The sequence below is a fragment of the Coccidioides immitis genome (genome assembly GCF_000149335.2).
Source record: "Coccidioides immitis RS genomic scaffold supercont3.5, whole genome shotgun sequence".
In the NCBI taxonomy this organism is placed as follows: Eukaryota; Fungi; Ascomycota; class Eurotiomycetes; order Onygenales; family Onygenaceae; genus Coccidioides; species Coccidioides immitis.
This window is the reverse complement of record NW_004504307.1, coordinates 655595-678882: the sequence shown is the minus strand read 5'-3', so window position 1 is coordinate 678882 and position 23288 is coordinate 655595. Positions and strand designations below refer to the sequence as shown.

The window sequence follows — 23288 nt, the reverse complement described above, 5'->3', positions numbered from 1 at the left end:
TTAAACCTTCTGTTGAGTGAAGTTGTCTGAATTAACATCTCTCAGTTCTGGTTTCTGTATCAAGCAGTTCCAGAGCTTGAGTACAGAATTCCAGATGTAGATTAATAGAGTGGATGTGTCCCATTTTAAACTGTTGTCATCAAGATACAGCTTCATGTATGCTGCTAAATTTGCATACACCTCTATTGCTATAACTGTCAGAGCAGAAATCATGGCAATTAAGATTTACCATTGACTTATGTTCAAAATACCATTTCTCTTGTGGAGCTGACTTCTCAAAATCAACATATGGCTTGACCCAGTAAAAGACTTTACAGAATTGGTCCCACTTGAACAATTGGGCAAAATAGCTGATTAGCTTTTGTTAATTGATTATTTCATGGAGTCTGAAATTGAGATTCTCAGTCAAGCTGAGTTCAATACATTCCCTGACATGATCCTGCAAATGAGGTCAGTTTATACCATAACTAGAAGTTTAGGGATATTGTTCTGATCTTCAAGCTACTTAAGATCTTACATTTCTAACCTTTACAGAGATCTGACATGTGTCTGGAAAGTTTACAAAAATATGAGTTGTTCCTGGCTTCCCAGTTCTCAAGGCTCAGCACCTTCTGGATGGTATCAGGAATCAGATCAGTATTTAATGTTGATATATAGGCCCATTGCACCTGATTTTATATCTTGTGCTCCACCACTTGAACCTGCTTTTCAATCTCTGTATAATCAGAGAATGCTTCAGTTCAGGTACTTGTATTTGAACTGAATGATATCTCTTGAGCCTTTAGTATGTTGTGCAATTAGGCCCATGGGAAGATGTGAGCTGTTCTTTTTAGTGCTGGTGTGCTCTGTGTCTCTGACATTTTGGCTATCAGATTGCTGTTGAGAATGAATGAGAGTGAATGCTTGAATTTTGAAGAGGTTTGCTATCTATTATATAGTTAACTTGGAGTGTATTTGACTGCTCAAGTTGCTATTCAGATCTGTATCTATATTCCCCTACATTCTAAAATTCAATGCTGCTAAGTGATTGATTTCTTTGAAATAGGCTGATCATTCAGGAGAATGCAGATCATTGCTGACCTTGCATCTCTTAGAGTTAATTACAGGTCTAGGTGATTAGAATATTACAGTTGATCTGTGGCACAGTTGGCACATTTTGCAGCTGCTCTAACATTCAACTTTGCTATAATATGTCTGATTCCCCAATTGAACAGCAATTTTCTTTCTAATTTCTACATACTTTGTCTCAAAGCAATTCTGCAGCAACCCTCACTGTTTCTGCAACTTGAAACTCAACCACTGTAGAAACTGGTGTATAAATCTTGAGCAAACATGTGAGATCTGAGGTACTTGAGGTGCATAGAGGATTATATGTTTTGGAGAAGATGACTTCATTTGTCATTTCCAGTCTTGCAGTTTCAAAAATACAGACAGCCTGCTCATTTATTGTGAGAATTGCAAGATTGCAATTGTGTTTTACTTTCAGTGGAACCTGACATTCAGCTGAACAATCAAACTGAGAAGTCAGAATTAAGTGTAAGATCTTAAATTCTCTGTCAGTCTGCATCATTCTAATTACTGTGTACAGAATGCAGCAAGTCTTTCAGATGCCTCTGATACTCTATCCAACACTCTATCTGACACTCATTCTAAATCAGAAGATATCAGGGTGCAGGAGATTATACAAGAAGCAGTGGCAGCTCTACTCATGGGATCAGTTAATAACAATAAATCACAACAGTATGAAGAGCCTGAATCTGAACCCTGGTTATAGACTATATTACATCCAGTGCACCTGGTTGGCAATGGAGATTCTGATTTTCATTCACAACTAGAGAATTCATTAGGTGACCAGCCAGCTGAGATCTACATCCCAACTACAATGAATGACCTGTTGGAGGTTCTAGTCCATGTGTGTGCAGAGCCTGATGAAATGCTGAACCACTTCATGCTTGCTTTAGAATTATGGTGCAAAAAATCAGGAATATCTTGCTGACACTATAAGGCACTGCAGAAAGTCTTACAGATTTCTGAAGACATTAGTGCACTGAGATCTCTACCATTGGAGCTGAGCATGTTGAAGAAGAAATGCAGAGCTCAATTCCCTATACTTCCCATCTGATGAGCATCCATACTGGCTGTTCCATTGAAAATGCCAACTCTTTTGCCTGCTGAGAAGTAACTAATACAGACATCTCTTACATCTAATTTATTCTTTCAGGATCCTGTGGCTCTTTTGTCATTACTGGCAAGGTCTCCTGTATTTTGCAAGAAGATACATATTGATATGGCTGACCTAGTTGACAACCTGACCAAATTGTGGCAATCATGAAGCTGGGGAAGCTCCATTAGATATTTGTTGGGTGACTTTGCATGGTATCCTGACAGAACACCAGTCTTTCCTTCTGATTTTGTTTGTTTCAGATGCAACAATGCTGCATGTAAGTGTACTTGGAATGAACAAGAAATCCATATTGAAAGAATTCAATTTGTGGATTGGAACTGGAGACTGGCCTGCACAAAATCTGATAAAATTGTTCTTATTGTCCAGTACACTATTACTGCCAGCAGCTTTGATAAAAGAATTCATTTACTGAGACCTCTGCTTTGCCTGAACAAGCTGCTCTTACTGGAAGATCAGAAAACTCACATCATACATGAAGACAACATTCTAGCCTGACTGGATGTCCATCTTGACTACATCTTTGATGAATTGGATAGCTACAAACCCTCAGAAACAAATGGATTCTTTGTATGGCAAGTGATGAATACAATTCACCACACATCATCTGTACAAGAGCTCTGACTTAGCACTCTGCTCCAGAGTGAACTGGAAATCACAGCATATGGGAGAGATATGCTGATCAAGATGCTCTGCCCAGGTGACTCTATCAAGAGAACTATATCCATTCTCTTCCTGCTGTTCATTGATGGATTTGATCTATATTGGAACATGTACTGAAATATAACTGGCTTTTATATAATTCCTGCAGAACTTAATGATTCTGAAAGAAAATGATGAAACAATGTATATACAATTGCTCTTGGGTCTTATGCTACAAATTTTCCTGATGTTATGAAGGTGTTGGCTCCTGGTTTACAAGCAGTTGAAAGAGAATTTGACATTGTGGTAACTGGTGAAGAAACTGTCAGAATTATTGCTTCTTGTATTGCTTATCTTGATGACATGCTGCAGCAAAATAATAATACTGAAATCAAATGCTCTACTGCAACAGTCTCCTGTTGGAGCTGTACTGTCTCTGATGTGGAGAGATTCAATATGAATTTTGACTTGATGAAACATGGCTGATACCATTACCAGCTACTTAATTTGCAGGCTGAAATTGAGGTGAAGTGGACTGTTCACAAGTGAGAAGCACTGTAGAAGATCTATAGATTGATCAAGAAAAGTCCTCCAGTTTTGAAGATCTATCTGGTACTGAATCTGGTGACATTTTTCCTCTCTGACCCCTGTTATAGTGAATTTTCAGGCCTGTCCAAAATTGTGCATACATTATTGATATCATATATATTGACACCTGAGGGGCAGAAGAAATACTGCCAAACTCTACAGAGATTTTCATTTTAAAGATGCTGGGCCTGACTGCAGTCTCCAATTACCTATCTGAAGTCCTATCAAATTCAGAAACACATCTGAGCTTCAATTGTGATTCCAATTATACTCTGCTTTGCTCTAAAGTCTGACTGGATTCAGACTGTTGTTCAGCAGGCTCTCTATAACTTCTTTAGTGAACAGTCAATTGATTCTGACATTCTGTATTTGTTGCTTGCTAAAATCTTTGGTGCTATTGCAAGAAGCAATTCACTATTAACTTCTCAGATATCTGTCAGGTACAATGAACTTAAAAGTGTGGTTGCCAATACCTGAACTATACTTCAGAAAGTGATAGATGCTACTGTCATGGCTGTCAAGGCACTACAGTTGGCTAGCTGGGCAGTATAGATGCTGAGATTATGGCAGAATTCACCAGTATTTAATTGAATTGTGACATTTCTGATAAAGGACATTTTGATTAACACTGTCAGTATTGCTCTGAAAGCAGGTAAGATGTTACATGCTTTGAAACACTAACCAAACATGCATATCAGGGTGCACTATGCTGACCAGACAAAGAAGTATGCTGTGCCAAATAACTGCAATGTACTGATCAGGGAGAATAAATACTGTAAATACAAAGCATTTGTGCAGTGAATCAACAAGTGTGATGTTGAAAAAGTTTTACTGATTCATAAGAGCTTCAAACACACTATATTCTTGGTTCTTGATGGGGCTCTTATGGAATCAGAACTCTATATCAGCAGCCAGATGAAGCAACTTCATCATGAATGTCTGATTCTCATGCAAGATCTTGTGTGATTGAAACACAATAAGCAACAAGATGATGATGAGAATGCTGATGAAGCTGATAATTCATATGCTACCATCTTCTTCCATATCTTAATCAATGCCTACTGCTGACTACCAGCTAGCCACAAAGTCATGGAATTGCTTGATTTACAAAGTGCATGGCTTTCTGAACTACCAATTATGCATTTCTTTTTGCAAAAGCTCCAACTTTCATACAGCAGTGATTGGGCATATCAACATATGCTTGACAGAGGTTTGACCCCAATTCAATTGTTTCAAAAGCTGACCTTTACATTCAATGGAGATACACATTACACTATATTGAAACTTGATGATCTGGTTGAGTATACTTGTGTGTTGGGCACCAAGATTGGGCAAATAAGATGCATATTCACCCACAACCAGGGCAGCTGCTGGAGGGTTTTTTTTGCCATGTTCTCTGCTTATGAAATTTGGTGTGAGAGGGTACTGGATTTGCTGATTTTGCAGGTGAATTGGGATGAGATTCATATAATTAGCCTACCTGCAATCTGCAAATCAAGCCTTTACATAATACCTGTCAGCAAAGATTCTGAAAGGCTTGAACTGGATTCTGCTCTGCTGACTATCTTTCTCAACTGTACTTGGAGTGTTTTCTTTTTATAGGTGGATCAGGTGGTTTGATGTATGTAGTATTGTGCATTAGTTGAAATCTCTCCAGTGTCTGCTGGGGTAACTATACTATAATGGTTTCTATACTATAATGGTTTCTATACTATAATGGTTTCTATACTATAATGGTTTCTATACTATAATGGTTTCTATACTATAATGGTTTCTATACTATAAACATTTATAAACCCAAAAAGGTATCCTGAATGTTCCTAGATATATTTGTTGATCAGGGGTTTGAACATTTCCTGATTTCTATGTTGAGGATTGGAAGCTATGTTTCTGAATTTGGAATGTATATATTTTTAAACTTCCAAACAACCATGGATTCGGATAAATGTATATTCTGATGTAAATGTATCGGGACTAGTGGATCTACGGTTTACAAATCCTCCCCATTTCTGCTATGGAGCCTCAGTCAGGTCACGTGGCTTCCCTCTGCTCCAGGACGCTTGAAACCGTCCGTGAAGCCGCCTTTTGTCCAGCGCAACGTCGCTGAAACGCCTGCGGTACCAGATGGGTTCGATGGCCGGGCCGAGGGTGCACTGGAAGCAGGCCAATGTTGCCCTACTGCTCTCTCCCAGCTTCAACAGTCCATACCTCAGGAACCGTTTTACTACCTTTTTTACTACCTGATGCTGCCCTCGGGAAGAACTTCCTATCGCTACTGACCTGCTGCTTCTCTTCTCTCTTTCATTGCGGAGACTATGCAGCAATTGTTCGCCTGAGGATCTCCTCCATAATCTCGGACTCCATAGTTGCACATTACACCGCAAGTTCATTCGCGCAAGATGTTGGATCATCAGCCTTTCGTGTCCTATGCTACCCGTAGCCCTATGGTCTCATCAGGAGACTGTCGCGAGAATTATCCAGATGTGTGTACCCCTGTAACATTATACTGTCAGTGCAGCTCATCTGGCGGGTCTGCTTCATGAAACTATGTGTAGCTCGACGCGCTACCGATTCTCCGCATCTAGCAATGAGCAAAGGAGCGCCCACCTACGAACCACTGTCGCGGTGGCCCAAATCCTTGAATACGCTGCTAGATATAGGAACAAGCAAGCCACTAAGACACCCAAACTGTGCTAAACTTACCACACAGGTGGTCTGGTAGTACCGCTACCCAGCGTCCTTTTTTCGCGTGACCAAAAACGGGTGTCCATGCCCTTTACACCACACCCTTGCCCTTGAAGCCTGTATACGGATATTGGCAATACACAGCACATAGATATTTTCTTCCACTTTGCGCCCGATGCTTGGGCCTCCAGGAACCTGACAATCAAGCAAATATGCTAAATACCAGAGTCACTTCATTATTTTCTTTCAAAGTTGGACCGCGCCGTTCAACCATTTTATTCGCAAGTTTCTGCAGCTTTTAGTTACAAGGTAACCGATTCAAACGGGGTTGATAGGCCCAATTCTCTTGTCTATACCCAACTTTCTACGCGTGACTCGACTCGAAGCGACCGGTTAGCGTCAGGTATATCAATATATGCCAATTCTAGGCATCAACGCCCGGTAATGGGACTCGAGAAAAACGAAAAGTTTAAAGAACATATCGAAAGTTCGGCCCGTAATCTTCCTCGGCAACAACCAGGATCGCATTCTCTTGATGCTGGCGATTTCTATGCTGCTCAATGGTGCCATATTTCTGGTCGAGCTTCCGGTTCTGATAAACAAGCAAAGTTCTCAATCCCACGACGATGACGAAATTGAACATCACGAAAGCCGCACAGATTGTCTGGCCCTTGATAAATCGAGGTCTCTCCGAATCCGGGAACACGTTTGTACCCAAGAGTGTACCACTCTGACCAAGAAGACTCAAAACGACAGATAACATTCCGCGGCGGTTATCTGATCCCTGGTTATCTTGGGTATGTTAGCCGTCGGTATCCCGCATACGAGTTGGTGTTTCCCTTTTGAAGTTCACGGCAATGGGAATCTTACTCAAAAGCCACGGGGTAGTATTTGCAACAGCCGCGAATAGACCGCAAGAAGCAATCCATACCCCAGCGTACCGCGCTGCCACGCTTGTACATGCCGCGAGAAGGACGTATCCAATGAGTGTCACAAGACAAAGAATGGCAACTATGATGCCCCTCTGCTGGAGCCTATCAGCAGCCCATGTGGTCCCGATTGTCACCAGGATGGCCAGGAAAAACGGGGGAGCTGTCAAGCCCTGTGCATCGATTGCGGTAAACCCCATATCTGCAAGAAGTGTTGGAAGAAACACAGGAAGTGAGGCATAGCTAATAGCGAAATTGAAGTATATAAGCTGCGCCCGAAAGGTAGATATTTATCAGCAAGTGAGGAGTCGCCTAAGAGGGTCTCAAACTCACCACACCACACCACAACTTCACATCACGAAGCACAGAGAAGGCATCTTTCCAGTCCATGTTGCCCACACGATCAACCCGGCCAACCTGCCGGACGGCCCTAGCCTCTGCTACTTTCTTTTCTTCCTCGTTCAGAAACCGTGCCTTGCTGGGGCTGTCCGGGAGGAAATAGAACGTTATAGGTGCCATCAATATAGTTGGCAGGCCTTCCACGAGAAAGAGTAGCCGCCAGGGAGCAATCTTAGATTTCCCGGATGTAATGGCATAGGCCAAGGCACCCGAGAAAGTGTTTGCAACAGGCGCAGCGGCAAGGAAAAGCCCACAGCGCAGCCCAAGCTCCTGTCGACGGTAAAAGAATGAAAGTAAGTAGGGAATCCCAGTGCTGAAGCCAGCTTCTGCGACCCCCAGGAGGAAGCGCAATGCCATCTCGCCGGCCCACGAATGGACAGCTGCCTGACAAGTCGCAAATAACCCCCTATGAATTTTAGCCCGTGCTTGGGAAATTTGCCTGAAGGTTTTAAACTAACCAACCGAAGACAACAATGGTGGCCCATATGTGCGGGGGAATGATCTTCCACATGACGCCTTGGAATTGAAATGCGATAAATGAAATATAAAATATAGTCAAGAGCCAGGTGTATTGAGACCCATTGAGCCGGAGATCACTTTCCATCCCGGCAATTCGGGCATTGCCGATATTTGTCCTATCTAAGAAGCTCAACAGATCTAGTGAATGACGTTAGCCTCTGGCACCCATCGCAAATGTCATTTCGAGGGGGGTATACACAAAGCTGAGAGTAACGGCATAACTCTCCAATCCAGCTTCTTCACTACCCGCTTCTCTACCTCAAGGTCGATTGACTCAACTCTCAAGCTTCCGGCGCCAGTCTCCAAGATGCTATTTTCCTTATTTGCAGGAACCATATCTCTAAATAAAGCCAGTTCGGGATTAACCATAGCGATGGTATCCGAGCACCTCTTCTCGTCGTTTGATGGCATCCTGTTTGCTTTTTCCCGGTCCTGTTATTGCCCGCATTGAGGGGAGTTCTATCGTTAAAAATACGAGAGCTTTGAAGCCCTCCAGCATGCAGTCTCACAGGCCGACAATTTCTTTTAAATGTGATCCTTAGAAAATAGGTCCTCGCCCTGACCTACGAGCCATGCGTGGCTCTGTGAACCCCATATTTCAACACGTGTGTGCATACGGCCGCATGAGCATCGCGCTCAGTGGTGTGCATTAGCCATTGTGAAACGCAAGTACGAGCGTTAGATGGAAGAGGTTCCGGAGGTTGTTCCTTGCCTCTGTTCTTCGGGAATGACATTCCAGTTAATCTTCACCATATATCTGGAAACTACTCCGTACCTAGTTCGGCGGACTTCGATCCAGGACAGAGAACTTCGTACGAGATGCAGCTTTAATTAGACGAACGGCAGCCCACTGACTTTGAACCCTAATTGTTATGGCAGGATTTGATAGACTCAGAGATTCGGCATCAGCATGACAAGCAGCATCATCTTATGCGGGCCCTTCGCAGGGAATAACCAATTATGATCATGATAACTGCGATAGTATTGAGATTATGGGCGCCTTCTTCGCTACATGACGGCTGTCGGACAGCTGGAGTGGTATATTAAAGCGAGTCAAGAAGTACAAGAAAAACAAAACTGGTTCGTGCATTGTGTCTCGAGAGCACAGGAATGAGTGCACCAAGTCCCCAGCGATCTCGGACATCCCAAGGAACTCCTATACCGCGTGTCCTACCCGCCGGGATTCTGAAGCGGAGAAGGCATATTTGTTAGAATTTTTATGGATGTTTGTATTGTTGAGTTTGCAGTTACATTTAAAGAGCTAAAGGTTGAAACATTCGGCAGCGATGAGCTCTTTCCATCGAGGCTGGGATTTAATATGAACGTTTCCAGGATATCTCCTAATATCGGATTCGTCGTTGCCAAGGCCGCCAACTCGGACCGGGGGGGTTTGGACAAATCCTTCCAGTCGAAGACAAGTTCTTTAGACTTGCATATGTTCGCGACAAACCCTCAGCATTCTCACGACGAACTGGAAATTCTGCCACCTGTTAGTAAAACATCCTATTGTCACTAGAAAAGAAAAGGTCTTGTTTTGTGCACTGTGTCTAGAGTATATACATGTATCACAGACACCCAGAGCAAGTGTAAATGAGTTTTGATTTAGTGTGTAAATCCACACTAAGTTCATCACGACCACTCTAGGCAAGGATGGGGTGCACCAGTGGCTATTGCTTGTCTGATGATGTGAGCTCCGCGGCTGTTACACTGAAGTCGTACTTCGCATTGCCAATGGGGGCTGGAATATGACCGCAAGGCTTGTCTTTCACCGCTTCGTGCTAGCCTCATCTTTAAAAGAAGAGGCTAGCTTCCCCTATCAGGGCTGCAGTAAGTTGTTTTCAATATACCGGGTGGAGGGCAAATGCGCATGACCTCCCTTACCCGGGGCACCCTTGAAATCCTTTCTTCTATAGACTCTTATTCCCCTCTTTCTAGCCATCTATGTATGCCCTAGCCCTCTCATGGCTTGAAACTATGATGATAAGAGTGGAACACCAACACTGGAACCTGTCTTGATTACGGCTGCATAGTGTGACATGTTGCGGCGGTCCGGGCCTTTATGATGAGCGAGCCAACAAAGCCTGTTCTTTGTGGCGTTTGGCGATTGTGGTGCAACAATCGGCCTATGTATGTACGTATATGTAAATATACAAGAGACCATTGGCTCAGGTGGGTGTTGCTGTAGCATAGTGTTTTATGCTTTCGAGTTGACTCATCATTTCCCCGATTCCTTTGACTTGGGATCTGAGTAATTGAAAAAAAAGGACTTATGTCTGGCAATTTCTTCGAAGTTACACGCAACTGAACGACGTAGACAGCGGGAATTGCTAGGTTTGTATATGCTAAGAGAAGTAGCCCTACATCTGGAGAATAGGTTACCAACATGTCTTCGAGAGGTAACAGTGGCTTACGTCGGATTGGTCAAGTAGCGATCCCATCCGTTCGATCCGTCATAAGGCCAAGTAGAAGTTCCCTGATGATTATGATCGAATCCTACGTTACCTCGTACAGAGAACTCGGAAGTATTTAAACTCCCAGGAGGACAGAATAAATACGCTCAATCACAGTATTCATTCTGGGCTTCGCGGCAACGGACCATTCTAATTAGCTATCCATTTCCCCGAAACATCTTTAAGCCGGTCACGAGGCAAGGCTCTTTGGAGCTTCCGTTGGGGGTCCCTCTGGTGTCACATAGGCCTAGCAGTCGATGCGTTAGTCTACTTTTACTCAAACCGAATAAGAGCGTTGTAATCCATTTGTATACCTTCGTCATACCACCATCGACCACAAAATCGGAACCATTGACGAAACTGCTCTCGTCACTAGCAAGGAACAGCACGGCTTGTGCCTGCTCAACGGCTTCGCCGAAGCGACCGGTGGGGAAATGGATCTCCCGTCTCATACGCTTATGTGCGTCATCTCCGAGCCAGTCCTGGAGAAGAGGGGTGCTGTGCAGTGTGAGGTTAGAATACGGCTGAGCGTGCAACAGAAGGTCCGGGTATTAGACGAAATACGACATACTTCAGAGGTGCGGGGCATAGCGCATTGAATCTGAATCCCTCCCGGGCATGGACGATAGCCAACTCCCTCGTCATGGCCAAAACAGCGCCTTTGCTTGCAGTATACGCTAGCTGAGGAGTTGCACTTCCCACTAAGGCAACAACACTCGCAGTGTTGATAATGCTGCCTTTCGTCTTTTTATTCCTTCTCAGGCTGAGAACGGCATGCTTGCATCCATACCACACACCCTTCACGTTGATGTTATGTGTGAGGTCCCAGATCTTCTCCGGTGTATCGACAGCGTCGGCATCGTCAGCATGCATAATACCAGCATTGTTGAAAATGACATCCAACCCTCCCCATGAGTCTAGCCTGTCAACCATGGCCTGGACGTCTGACTCCTTGGATACGTCACACTTCACCGTCTCTAACCTAGGAGCGTTGGGGACCGCTACCCTGACTTTGGCGATGGCCTTTTCCAAAGCCGGCTCGGAGATATCAGCCATCAAGACAGAGGCGCCTTCGCGGGCAAATAAAATGCTGGTTTCAAGGCCGATGCCACTGTGAGATGTTGTCAGTTAAGTTGAAGTCCAGCATTCAAAACGGCCAGCAGATACGGTGGCTTATTCTATGCCAGGAGTGAACGTACCCTGCAGCACCGGTAACGATGGCATTCTTGCCATGGAGACGTCCTCTTGGGGCTGTCATTGTAAATACGGATGGGTTTTCGAAGTTCCACCGACTCTGTTTGGTCAGCATACACACAGCCCGGGGTCCTCTTGCTCTTCTGTGTGAAAAAGTGGGAGATGCTGGCTTACTGGGTTGTCTTTATCTTGTGCTGTTTAATCGCTGCTGGGTTCCTCAAGTGACTCCGGCTGAGAATATAAAAGGAGGGTGGAAGCAACGATGACAGGAAGCGGATGACAGACATAAAAAGGCTCGGGCGAGAGCTCCGTCATCAAGCTTCGACGACACAACATTAGTTATGCAGTCCAGCGACCCACAGAACTTTGTGTTATAGGCTGCAAGCGGTGGGGCCCAAAACCATCGGCGGCGGCAAAATCCAAGCTTTAAGATTAACCTGGGTTGAGCCAGCATTGAATCTCAGGGCCCGGGTGAATCCAAGTCTAAAGCGGCGCGAGTCAACGTCACCTGACGCTCCGAGTCCGGGGTTAGCGCAAACCCTATTCTGGTGGGTCCGGGGCCAATAGGCCGGTTTAAGTTTTGCTGTGGCTGCGGTCCCGATAAGAGAGATAAGAGCGGCTCCTTGGCCTTTCCCCCCCCACGCTTCCGTCGCATGGGTCGGGGGACGGGCGCATCCCACTCGGCACGCTGCCGACATCAGTTAGGAGCTCCGAGAACTTTCCTGCCTGGAGCTAAATTCAGCCATCCCTTTCCGAAACATCCTTCGGTCGTGGCTTGGCCGGTGATTTTGCTTTGGGTTAGAATAAAACCCCCGCTGAACTCCATCGGTCTGTTCATCGATGCCTCAAGAAGGAGTAACAGCTCTTGCCAGCACCGGTACCAACATGACTACGGATACAGATCTCACAAAAGTCACTCTTGACAACCTAGAAGCGGTGCTGGTGCGCGATACACAGGTGAAGCTCGCCGGAATCGACGCCGACGGCATTCTACGGGGAAAGTTAGTCTCCAAGAAGAAGTTCCTCTCGATCGCCAAAGATGGGTTCGGGTTCTGCTCTGTAATCTTTGGGTGGGATATGCACGATCAAACATACTTTAAGGAACTGGCTATTAGCAATAAAGAGAATGGTTACCGAGATATGAACGCTATTCCAGATTTGAAGAGCTTCAGGCGAATACCGTGGGAGAACAATGTACCATTTTTCCTTGTCAATTTTTTTGACCCAGAAACGCACGCTCCGATCTCAGCGTGTCCCCGCGGGCTCTTGAGAAGCGCGACGGCAGCGATGGAAAAACTAGGATATAAGGCTATGGCAGGAGGTATGTGCTGCGCTGTTTGGTGCGGCGTATCGCGCTTAAGACTGACTCTCCTGCATTAAGCGGAATATGAATTTTACCAATTTCGCGCGCCGTCATACGGGAATGGAACAGAACGAAATTCGTCAGGCACCGCCCGGTTCCTGAAGACAAACCCGGTCGCCGATCTGCCACCGTTAACGGAAGGAATGTTTGGGTATAGCTTAACAAGGCCGGTCCATAATCAAGAGTATTATTATAGAATATTCGACACGTGTCAGGCTTTCAAATGCGATATTGAAAGTTGGCATACTGAGAGTGGTCCTGGAGTCTTCGAAGCGGTTAGTGGCGTCTTTTGTTAACGCATATGTGGAGGCTGACATTTTATACAGGCCTTGGAGTTCGGGGAAATCAAAGAAATAGCAGACAGAGCAGGATTGTTTAAGTGAGCTCGTGCGAGACATTTTCCTGGAGACTGCCGTGGCTAAATGCTGGTTTTATAGATACGTCGTCAAATCTCTCGGCAGTAAATATGGCATCACGCCTGTTTTCATGGCTAAGCCTGTTCATGGCCTCCCCGGAAACAGCGGTCATATGCATGTCTCGATCGTTTCAAACGATGGCAAAAATCTTTTCTTCCGCGAACAACCAGATCTATCGCCGCCATACCCAGATGTTGCAAATCTTTCCGATCTCGGGAGACACTTCCTAGCGGGTGTGCTCGCCGGACTGCCAGATATCATGCCTCTCCTCGCCCCGACGATAAATTCCTACAAAAGGCTTGTGGAGAACTTCTGGGCGCCCGTGACCGTTTCATGGGGATTGGAACACCGTGCGGCGTCCATTAGATTGATCACACCCCCTACGTGCAGTCCCAAGGGGTCACGACTTGAGATTCGCGTCCCCGGTGCCGATGTGAATGCGCACTATGTTCTGGCAGCTATCGTTGCTCTCGGATGGAGGGGTGTGGAGAAGAAGCTAGAAATACCTGTTCCACCGCTGGCACGAGGTGAAAATGTTGGTAATGAGAGTGACAAGGGAGAGCGGCTGGCCAAGTCCCTGAAAGAAGCTATTGCAAAGTTCATGGCAAAGGATAGTGTTGCCAGGGAAGTTTTTGGGAATGAGTTTGTTGACCATTTTGGTGGAACGCGAGAGCATGAAGTAAGACTTTGGGAGGAAGCAGTCACTGACTGGTAAGTGATCTACCACGCGTGTGCTTCTTCCGTACTAGGTGACGGTTGGCTAATGCTGGTATTCAGGGAGGTGAAACGGTACATCGAAACCGTATAGTATTCCCATCTAGCGCTATTTTCGGAAGAATTACGATGCTATATGTTTCCTTCTGATCTATATTGTATTGGGTATATTTCCAATCGCTGCATATGTATCTGCGTTGCTTGGTTTACACTTTTTCCATGCCTGGATATATGAATAGAACCGGCAGTCAAACCCGAAGGAGTTCGAGAAGCATACATGTATGACATTACCTTGCCCATCTTTGAGCTGCAACTCCATACCCCTCACTCCAAGTTGGATTTTGTTCTATAGAGTTAATGTTAACCGACTCACCATGCTCCGAGATCAGACGATCAACTGGACAAAACGAGACCACCCGGCCGAAACGGCGGCTAATTTGCCTACCCTTCGTATGTGATATAACCACCAGGGATCATGGCATCGTTTTCGTAGAGCCCCCTGATCTGCCTTAAAAGCCAGCTCATCAGCCCCGCGGCGGCGCGGTTAATTTTCCCACCCGTCGTAAGCTTTTTAACCCGCGGGGCTCACGTCATCATATTCGGAGAGCCCCCTGATCTGCCCCAAAGCCAGCTTATCAGCCCCGCGGGAGCGCGGCTAATTTCGCTCGCGGCTTGACACTAGCAGGGTACCGCCCGGATGGCGAAACTTTAAGTGAATGTCAGCAAACATCCAGGTCTCGAGAGCTCGACTTGGCTCCGAAGCGAAGCAGACGCCTGCAAAGAGTGGTGCTCACATGCATAAATAAAGCACTCTGCACTCCATACGGAATTGATATGTCATCTCCGAGCAGTGGATGCCACATGTGCCTCATTCAGGACGCTCCAGAGTCAAGCAGTCCGGAGTTGTCAGGTGGTATTCTCTTTACCCTTCCAGAATAACGAGACACCAATAGGCGTCGCGGATTTTGACCGGGATCGGCTCTTGGGCATGTAAATGTAAGGTATATATCTTCGTACGGAGTACATGCACCGACCATGGAGGCGATTCCGTTCCATCGCACTGATCCGTCCTCACCGGGGTGGGCACCAATATTTCTTAAGGTTGGTCGTCGCACCAGCAAAAAGTTGTCCGGAACATCATAAATCCGGATACCGTCTTTGGTATTTTGCGCGTATATCTCTTTTCATACGTGGGTTACATTCACCATACCAACCAACGATGGTGCCGTATCAGAAAAGCATTCGTAATGAAAAATGGAAACGAACATAAAGTCCATAAAAATCAAACATTTGAATCTGGTCCTGCAACGCGAGGGTCTGCCCCGACATTGATCTCCGAAAGACTGGGGCTACGGCGCACAGTGCGATAACTAGCCTCCTCCGGGTTCCTGCAGCAAAACCCGCTTCAATTTCTCTCCACACTCGATGATCCGTGATGTTTTTTAAATCAAACTCGCGGTGCAAGTTGTATTACCGGGCGATCGCGTCCATACGGGCAGCACAGCTTGTACAGTACACACCCTCTTTCATACCCACAACCGTAATCTAAGTCATACAAAATACGGACGTCTTTGCTTAGGTACCTTACACATATCACGTGACCCACTCACTCGACCTCTTACAGCAGACATTCGGATGAGGACAAGGATAAGAGAGTAAATGCGATATCAATTTAAAATATGGCAGTTAAGCAAAGTATGCAAGGGCCGGATATTCTTGATTAATTATATTGAAGTGAAAGGACAAAGTGACAGCAAACAGGACAAAGCAGACAACAGGAACCATTTTGATAGTAAAAACATATAAGAAACTGCCGACAGGGCATCAAGGAGATTGATACACGATATAAAACAACAGCAGAGCGCATAGAAAATGTAGATCCAGACAGGAAAACATAAAAGCAGAGGTATTATTAAATGTGAGACCACCGGATATAAAAGAACTCAAACCGGCGAAAAGCTGAACTCGAATGACGACAGAGAAAACCCGTTCACCTCAGACACCTGTAATCAGTAGCAAAGGCATTCACAGACGCAACACTCCGGCTTTCCCTAAAAAAAAGACTTTCTCGCAATATACGGATAACTCAAACTGCACAAAGAACTTAACCTTTTAGGTAATACGGAAAGCATCGAAGATTACTATAGCAACAGTCAGAAGAGTGTTGAGCATAGGTGCCAGATTCTAGGATTCAAACATACCTTCAGCGCCACGACGGCATCCACTTCCCACCCACATCACAGTATTCACGAACGAGTAGCGCTCATCTCCCGTTTCCATGGAAATGTTGACACGGTATTTGTAGGTGCTGGGGTTAATGGTATCTGCTACTGTGGGGTCCTGGAGCTTTTCAAGTACCTCCTTCGCCCCAGTTAACCAGCCATTTGTTTTAACAGCAATATATGCGGGGGGTTCATCTGCAGTTTGCAAAAGGAAGGTTGATCTGATACTTGTGGCAAGCTCCTTGACAGTCACTTGGGAGTCTTGGCCACCGGGCTACGGATACCAAGTTAGCGGTTAAGAAGCGAATGAGGCAGTGATGTACGGGGAAAATACCAAAACAATGCCTTTGGCCCATCTGCCAGCCCACTGTCCACCAACAAAGGTGATCCAGTCTCGCTGGCCCCAGACACCTGGGCCCACAGATAAGGTAGGATTAACTTTCAGGCTCATACGGAAATCAAGCTCCAAGGCTGGAGCCGGGAGCTGAAGAGAACGCGCGATATCACCTTCGGGGAAGGTGTGCTGCAGGTTGTTCGCAGGGATTGAGTCCTTCATCACATTCAAGTAGGTTGGGCATTCGAGAAGATGCTGGCGCTGTCTGCTCGTATTTTTTGCGCGAACCTGCTGGCAGTAGATGCACTGGACCGACAGACACTGCTCATAAGGTGAGTGGAAAGCCATCATCATGGGACGTGTCTCAGATGAACGGCGTACCTTGTCTTCTTCCTTCGCACGGAACTCAACAAAGGCAGCGTGAACATCGTCGAGCGGCGGGGCAGGAAGATTCGAAGTGCTTTGACGTGCTTTCTGGGCCTTTGGAGTGCTATGGGCACGGGCCTGCGGAGGCGCTGTCGACGACGATGCGGCGGTGGGAGCCTGGGAGGGAAGAGAGGGTCGACCGGGGATGGTTTGCATGGGCGCCTGCATAGCACTGCCATGGGGGTTAACTCCAGTCGCCATCATGGAGCCAGTGTTAGAGGGAAGGGCGGCTGTCGCTGACCCAGCACCTGGAGCTCCCGGAGGTCCGTTTGGAGGAGCGCCATAGCCATTGGGAGCAGTGACCCCGTTAGTTGGGGGAGGTTGAGCATGGGGGTTGTGTTGCCCGCGGAGGGCAGGGCACTCGAGCAGATGCTGCTTTTGCCGGCTGGTGTTCTTCGCCCGGATCTGCTGACAATAGATACATTGCACCGAAAGACACTATACGGGAGTGGGTTTCGAGTCAGTAAACATCGTGCGTCGTTGGAAATATTACCCAAGATACATGAAATACGGAAGTTTCACCTTATCGTCTTCCTTGGCACGAAATTCCACGAAAGCCGCGTGCACTTCTTGGTCGACGGTACGACCCATCGTATTATCGAGAAAGAAGCTGTAAGGAATAAAAAACGAAGGATCGAGATGGGAAGACGTTTTGAAAAATTGACGGGGGAAACTTGATAGAACAGCCCGCGAGCTGATGAAGGGTGATGATACAGGCGAGAGTTGCCGGGTGGTGATGGTTTTCGGCGAGGAGGAAAAGAAACAGGAGTGTTGCGAGGTGTGGTTCTGAGTTGTCACGAATTTCGGGCGCAGCTTGTTTTTCTTGACCAATACCGTGGTCCGTCAGAAACCAGCCTCGCGTATTTTATGTCACGTTTTTCCTAACTGGTCGTGACCTGAAACTATACCCGATTAGTCAGCTTTCCTTACGCGCCCACCACCGCACTCCAGCAAGGGAAATGTTAGCTGTAACGAAACTCACTGGTATGCGCTGTATCTGGCGAGAACGTGTATTGGCGACGAAATTTTTGAAAAACCCCCATTACAGAGTACGCGTGTTATTATTGTTTTTCCAAATGCGTCTGGTCAAGTGTATTTCCGGAACAGAACTCTCGCGATACGGGCGACGGTCACCAGAAGGGTAAACATTCGGGTTCTCGCATATGCCGAAAAAGCAAGAGAATAAGGGAAGTTGAAGGTGTTGAATGTGAGGTGGAATGAAGGACAATGATCGAGAGAGGTTTCCAATATCCAATAGGGATCGATTTTCGCGATACTCAATAAGCATCAGTTGATCCAAGCCAGATAAAAGGGCCGCGTCGCCTTCAGCTGAGCTGTCAGCTGAAGATTAGGTAAGTAGATGTACCGCGGTGCACATGGCCGGATGGCTGCGAGTCAAGGTACCCCTACCGCCAAACCACCTCAATTGCGCCTCACCTCCGTCATAGAATTTCTCATTGATTGATTGAAAAATTATTGCTGTGTTAATTCAGGAGCACCCGATTTGTCTCTTGAATCTGCCCACTCTCAAGTTTTATTTTTTTCCCAGCGCTGATCCAAGATCCTTTTTTGTCAGGGGTTAGGCCCAGGTTGCCGCCCCAAATCACCGTGGCAGAGGATTGCCAGCAAAGACTGATGGTCGCATCGAATCCAAAATTCGACTGTGCAGGAAGAATTATTTTAAGATATCTTCTCTAAACTCTGCCGCAGCTGCAAACTCTCATCAAGGCACACTCCTTTCGTTGCTGAAGGCCACGCAGGGGCTTCCAGGCCAGGGCTACGATCGATGCTCGACGCCTCAATTCGTAATCGTACTGATGCCTATGCCTACATTCCTGTGGTTGAATCTCTGCTCCATACCGGGACACAATGCTTGCAGGACCCTTTCTCCAGAGGAGTTATATATGCAAATCCCTGGTTTAGCAGGGGGTTCAACACTGTGTCCATGGAACAACCGGCCTTTCAGTTGTACAAGAAGGCTATATTTTCTTTCTTTTTTTCCTCTCTGTCCATTGTGAACAGCTTATCTATTTATGTTAAGAACTAGTTTTCTAGCCTTCTTTGTTCTTCACGAAATCAGCCAGAAGTTCTCTATCAAGACTGGAAGTAAAGCATAGCCATATCTCCCAAAAGGAGCATGGCATGCATGTTGCTGCTCTTAAGAGTGTGCCTATGTTCCTCTGAATTGCTGCTTCTACACAATCATAGATTGAGGTAGATTGCAGAATGCTAGCAATTTATTGTGGGCATTCAATGCACTCATGATTCATAACATTTTCTTCCCGTTACCGAACCAGAGCGCCTTTCGAAGGTGTCTCACTGTGCCGAGAAAGATAGGCAACGCTGAAGGCATGGCTTCACTGCTTTCACTAGTATTTTTCTCGGCGTATAAGGTCTAGTTTCTGGGACAGACACTTTGTTATGCCTTTTTTTTCCCTCTCTACATCTTCCCTTTTTGCTCCTCTGCCCCTCCATTAAGCAGCTAGCGATTCTCGAGCCTCCATTACCCAGCTTCGGACATATTCAGCTGGTATCTCTTCAGTGAAACGCGGTTTGCCCTCTGTGTGGACATTTTCTGCAATCAAAATTGATACTTCGAAAGATGTGGTAAATCCCTGACCTTTTGCATTGCAACTACGAATAAATTGCGCTCGCTTCTCGTTGTGATCCTCTCCTTTTTCGAATGCACCGTTGACTCCAGTGGAATTTGCCATCTAAATCCTCCATAAGGGATGGACATTAAGGGTGCAGTACTCGCCGTCCATGTCGTTTTATCGACAAGACGCATCCAATATGCTGTTGGCGGCCGCTATGCCATCGAAGTCCTCTATTCCACTGGTCCCGATGGCCCGGAGTACGATACTCCCCTAAATACCCTCACAGTCTTTGTGGACTGCGAAAAGGAATATGTTGTCAATGCCCTCATCAACTCGAATCAGCCTTTCGGCTTAACTTCTGTCATGGGCCTCGTGTACGATCCTGTAGGTAATCCTGCGAACGTCTTCTTTGGACCCGGCCGTTACGTTATCTCCCATAGAGGCGCGCTAAGCAAAAATAACTCGCAACAGGATGTGGAATACATTAGCGCGGACCCGATATATATCGAAGTCCTCCAGAGCCAAAGAGATCCATATTACTTTCCCTGGATCTCGTGGGCACCGAAGCTACGACGCCCGATAAATTCCATACTCGACATATATGTTCTGCACCCAAAAGTGTTCGTCATCATCATGGCACGTCTTTGGAATTTCACCCCCCGCGAAAGCGACGCAATGAGGTACTTGGCGGACGTCAGGCTCTTACTTCGCTGGTTAGCCCAAGAGTCACTCGAAATTGACTTTGCCTGCTATCGTGGGACTCCCAAACCCAACCTGCTGAGGACGTTCGGTTCATTGTATGCGCTGCATGACGACGTGAGGGAGCTTTTGCGAAACACGATGAAGCCTGCAGATTTGGTTCTTGCTAGGGACTTTGATCTTTACTTCTGAAAAGATCGGAATTTGGTATCTCTTTTCAGAAATTGGCAAGGGTTCTGGTTAGGCGGCGGTAGGACCGGTGATGGGAATACTTTAAGAGAAATTTTTTTTCTTTTTAAAAACAAAACCATCAATCCCCCGGTCTCACAGAAGGGGCCTTTTTTGCCTTTCTATCTAGCTATACCATCTCCCACGAATAAGCCACATAACGTATGCCCAAAAATATTCTCATTTGTACTCTGCAGCAGTAGCCGGGACAGTTGAGCACTGGACGCCCAAGCGAACATGTTTCGTAGCATACAATTTCAACCAATAAGCTCGTCCCAGCATCCTACATTACATGTATAGGGCAGTATGTTGGGGCCCACGAAGCTGCAAACAGCCCCATCGACAAGCCTCCCAGATAAAGGTGAGTATGTAGAACGGGAAAATCTTGATTCTAAGAGCGCTCTATTCCCTGTGTGCAGGAGCAGCTAGACATAATGACAAATATAAGCTGCTGATTTGGTCTTGCTGGTTTGGTATTTTCTGTCGCTCATTTTCGTTGGAAATACGGAGTAAATACATAATATCGATTGCATGAGTGGTTACCTGGACTCGGCTTCGCGTTCTAAATTTTTAACATGACTTCTACGGCGCTGGATCCCAATACGTATGCCGACCCCAGCGGAGAGACAATAAAGCTTGTTGTTTGGATGAGATATAAATGATGTGGAGGTTGGTATGCTCTATCCCCTGCGTAGTTTGGGCTCTAGTAGTTTTGGTGACAAAATTTGACCAGATCGTCCCCCAAGGGTGGTTGATGTACCCAAACCGAGGATCTTTGAAGACACGAATATTTATTAGAAAGGTAACTAGGATCACGATTCTCGGGAGTGGTCTGCGTCTTTATTGTGTTCTCGGGTTGGCAAACCCGCCGTATTTGACTCATAAATGCCTAATAATACAAACTCAAGAGGGTGATACCTTTGGCCACGGACTTTGGCGGAAATGTCAAAATCCTTGGCCTAGCTATTAAGGATCTGAATGACGGCGATCGAGTTGTTGCTCTTTTCCAACTTGCCTATGGTCAACGCATGTACTGCAAAAAGGGATACTCATCTCAATGACAAAAGATAATTGGGAGAAGCACAATAGCTTCGATGAATGGTGGTCGAATCGCAGGTACAAATGGAGACTAGGGAGCGCGCCGCATTTTTTAGGAGACGCTGGCCGGGCAATAGGAACTTTTGGTTACCCCCAACTCACGGGTGCCTTTCGGAGAAGTAAGCCTTCTGCTTCTCGCGGACCACGTACCGGATGATAAAGGACTACATCTCTTGGATTCCCTAAACACATCATGGAATTGTGTCATTGATGCAGGGTAAGCAGGGGAGATATAGTTGCAATTTTGGGGAGCTGGGCGTATCAGTCAAATGTGCGCAAGTAAGCTGCACAAAGGAGAATCGAAATTCTTTTAAGGGAGGTGGTAGCATAACCCCGATAAGTGTGAGGACTTGCTCGTTGGTGAAACTTTAGTTTCCCTGAGTGGAAATGATTTCGGCACGTATTGCTAGGCTGTAGTAGTTTATGCCGTCTGAAATATAGCCCCATGATAAGTTAATCCGATTTCTAACAGGCAGTGTTAATAGATATATCATCATATATCCTCCACACCCGAGTCGGGTGGCACAGGAAGGGGGGGATATTACTATCCATTCGGGGGATACCTCTTGTCTAACATACTCGACCAAAATAAACAGTTGCAAGCATTTCCCTTCGTAAATGGATATCACGTTTTCTAACACATGGGTAGCAAGTGATTGAATGCAGCTTTGCAATCAACGAAACGACCAATATGGCAGGGAGTTTTGGAGAGATTACCAATATCGATCGCCGCACCTGTGCACGTGTGGCCCCCATGCGGATAATTTGTGCCGGTCTCCCTAGAACCAGAATCATGTGTACAACAGGCAGTAAATACCACAACACATCGAAGCCCAGTGGATGCGCGTTTCTAACACTTGTCATAACCTTAAGGGCATCCTTAGGGCGCCTAGGATAAGAGGATACATATCGCATAATTTCAGCAACGCATGACAATTTCCAAAACTGCGCGTAATGTGGTTGTATGCCTTTTGGGCCAAATATGATGGCGTTTGTAATTTTTTTGGTTTTCCCAAAAAAAAAAAAAAAAAAAAAAAAAAGAAAAGGAAAGAAAAGAAAAAGGAAAAGAAAAGGGTGATCAACTGCTAGGACACTGTCAACTAAGTGGAATTAAATGTTCAAACCACCGCGAACATGTACCCTCCTGTGCTGATCCTCTTAAGGGTGTAACGAATAGCCCAGCCACACCTTTCACAATGGAACTAGCGAAGGTGTATCTAGAAGCCAAAGTTGTGTCAAACACTAGGATGCTGATTCATGGTATTCATAAGAGCCCAGCTTATCAAGCTTTGTTGTGGCTGAACGAAAGACTCTCCGACAACCAACACTCAACCTAGGTTGACAGCGAGTATGATAGTTGGGGCTTTAGACAGAAGAGGTAGCGCCACAACGGGAGAGCAAGAGTCAGATTATTTCGAAGAACATTCGAAAAGAGTTGCTAGGAAGGACGTGGCAAGCCACCGTTCCGGACGGTTTTGAGGAACGAAGGCTTCCCCGCACACCATGACAGGGTGAGGCCAGAGATTCCAAAGCCAAATCCTCGAGTACTCTGTCTCAGATGGATGGGAGCCTCTTTGTAAATTCCATGGAGTTCCAGTTCCCG

At 46.0% G+C, this 23288-nt stretch overlaps 8 protein-coding genes across 8 annotated transcripts; 5 read left to right on the top strand and 3 right to left on the bottom strand.

The window, feature by feature from the left end:
• Positions 1-6566: 6566 nt before the first annotated feature.
• Positions 6567-8355, bottom strand: CIMG_10078 (MFS transporter; the record flags this gene model as incomplete). The annotated part of the gene is made up of 5 exons (XM_001239055.2): positions 6567-6889; positions 6968-7295; positions 7360-7831; positions 7884-8082; positions 8142-8355. The coding sequence occupies 5 exons, from the start codon at positions 8353-8355 to the stop codon at positions 6567-6569; spliced, it is 1536 nt and encodes a 511-aa protein (XP_001239056.2).
• An 808-nt stretch (positions 8356-9163) lies between these two features.
• CIMG_10077 (uncharacterized protein) lies at positions 9164-9693 on the top strand (the record flags this gene model as incomplete). Its single annotated transcript, XM_001239054.1, has 2 exons — positions 9164-9433; positions 9589-9693. 2 exons carry the CDS (start codon positions 9164-9166, stop codon positions 9691-9693), a joined length of 375 nt encoding a protein of 124 aa, XP_001239055.1.
• A 553-nt stretch (positions 9694-10246) lies between these two features.
• CIMG_10076 (short chain dehydrogenase/reductase) lies at positions 10247-11901 on the bottom strand. Its single transcript, XM_001239053.2, has 5 exons — positions 11763-11901; positions 11594-11688; positions 10966-11505; positions 10709-10892; positions 10247-10641 (listed from the first exon to the last, which is right to left on the bottom strand). Exons 2-5 carry the CDS (start codon positions 11650-11652, stop codon positions 10585-10587), a joined length of 840 nt encoding a protein of 279 aa, XP_001239054.1. The 5' UTR covers positions 11653-11688; positions 11763-11901; the 3' UTR covers positions 10247-10584.
• Positions 11902-12301: 400 nt separating this feature from the next.
• Positions 12302-14339, top strand: CIMG_10075 (glutamine synthetase). The gene is made up of 5 exons (XM_001239052.2): positions 12302-12909; positions 12970-13226; positions 13278-13330; positions 13389-14078; positions 14145-14339. The coding sequence occupies exons 1-5, from the start codon at positions 12429-12431 to the stop codon at positions 14173-14175; spliced, it is 1512 nt and encodes a 503-aa protein (XP_001239053.2). The 5' UTR covers positions 12302-12428; the 3' UTR covers positions 14176-14339.
• A 116-nt stretch (positions 14340-14455) lies between these two features.
• On the top strand, positions 14456-15451 carry CIMG_10074 (uncharacterized protein; the record flags this gene model as incomplete). The annotated part of the gene is made up of 3 exons (XM_001239051.1): positions 14456-14531; positions 14764-14994; positions 15183-15451. The coding sequence occupies 3 exons, from the start codon at positions 14456-14458 to the stop codon at positions 15449-15451; spliced, it is 576 nt and encodes a 191-aa protein (XP_001239052.1).
• A 353-nt stretch (positions 15452-15804) lies between these two features.
• CIMG_10073 (uncharacterized protein) lies at positions 15805-17908 on the bottom strand. Its single transcript, XM_001239050.2, has 5 exons — positions 17586-17908; positions 17019-17501; positions 16638-16958; positions 16283-16577; positions 15805-16222 (listed from the first exon to the last, which is right to left on the bottom strand). Exons 1-5 carry the CDS (start codon positions 17652-17654, stop codon positions 16194-16196), a joined length of 1197 nt encoding a protein of 398 aa, XP_001239051.1. The 5' UTR covers positions 17655-17908; the 3' UTR covers positions 15805-16193.
• Positions 17909-19795: 1887 nt separating this feature from the next.
• CIMG_10072 (uncharacterized protein) lies at positions 19796-20665 on the top strand (the record flags this gene model as incomplete). The annotated part of the gene is made up of 2 exons (XM_001239049.2): positions 19796-20044; positions 20132-20665. 2 exons carry the CDS (start codon positions 19796-19798, stop codon positions 20549-20551), a joined length of 669 nt encoding a protein of 222 aa, XP_001239050.2. The 3' UTR covers positions 20552-20665.
• A 214-nt stretch (positions 20666-20879) lies between these two features.
• On the top strand, positions 20880-23192 carry CIMG_10071 (uncharacterized protein; the record flags this gene model as incomplete). Its single annotated transcript, XM_001239048.1, has 7 exons — positions 20880-20948; positions 21496-21617; positions 21922-21964; positions 22171-22299; positions 22352-22428; positions 22863-22896; positions 23055-23192. 7 exons carry the CDS (start codon positions 20880-20882, stop codon positions 23190-23192), a joined length of 612 nt encoding a protein of 203 aa, XP_001239049.1.
• Positions 23193-23288: the final 96 nt, after the last annotated feature.

Excerpts from the sequence above, each read along its gene's own strand:
- CIMG_10073 (XM_001239050.2), bottom strand. The coding sequence starts at position 17,654 with ATGGGTCGTACCGTCGACCAAGAAGTGCACGCGGCTTTCGTGGAATTT. Across the intron at positions 16,578-16,637 it reads GGGCCAAAGGCATTGTTTTG|CCCGGTGGCCAAGACTCCCA; the intron begins GTATTTTCCCCG and ends TGGTATCCGTAG. Across the intron at positions 16,223-16,282 it reads ATGCCGTCGTGGCGCTGAAG|TAATCTTCGATGCTTTCCGT; the intron begins GTATGTTTGAAT and ends CTGTTGCTATAG.
- CIMG_10076 (XM_001239053.2), bottom strand. The coding sequence starts at position 11,652 with ATGACAGCCCCAAGAGGACGTCTCCATGGCAAGAATGCCATCGTTACC. Across the intron at positions 11,506-11,593 it reads ATCGTTACCGGTGCTGCAGG|TGGCATCGGCCTTGAAACCA; the intron begins GTACGTTCACTC and ends AACATCTCACAG. Across the intron at positions 10,893-10,965 it reads CTATGCCCCGCACCTCTGAA|CACCCCTCTTCTCCAGGACT; the intron begins GTATGTCGTATT and ends CACACTGCACAG.
- CIMG_10075 (XM_001239052.2), top strand. The coding sequence starts at position 12,429 with ATGCCTCAAGAAGGAGTAACAGCTCTTGCCAGCACCGGTACCAACATG. Across the intron at positions 12,910-12,969 it reads ATATAAGGCTATGGCAGGAG|CGGAATATGAATTTTACCAA; the intron begins GTATGTGCTGCG and ends TCCTGCATTAAG. Across the intron at positions 14,079-14,144 it reads GAGGAAGCAGTCACTGACTG|GGAGGTGAAACGGTACATCG; the intron begins GTAAGTGATCTA and ends GCTGGTATTCAG.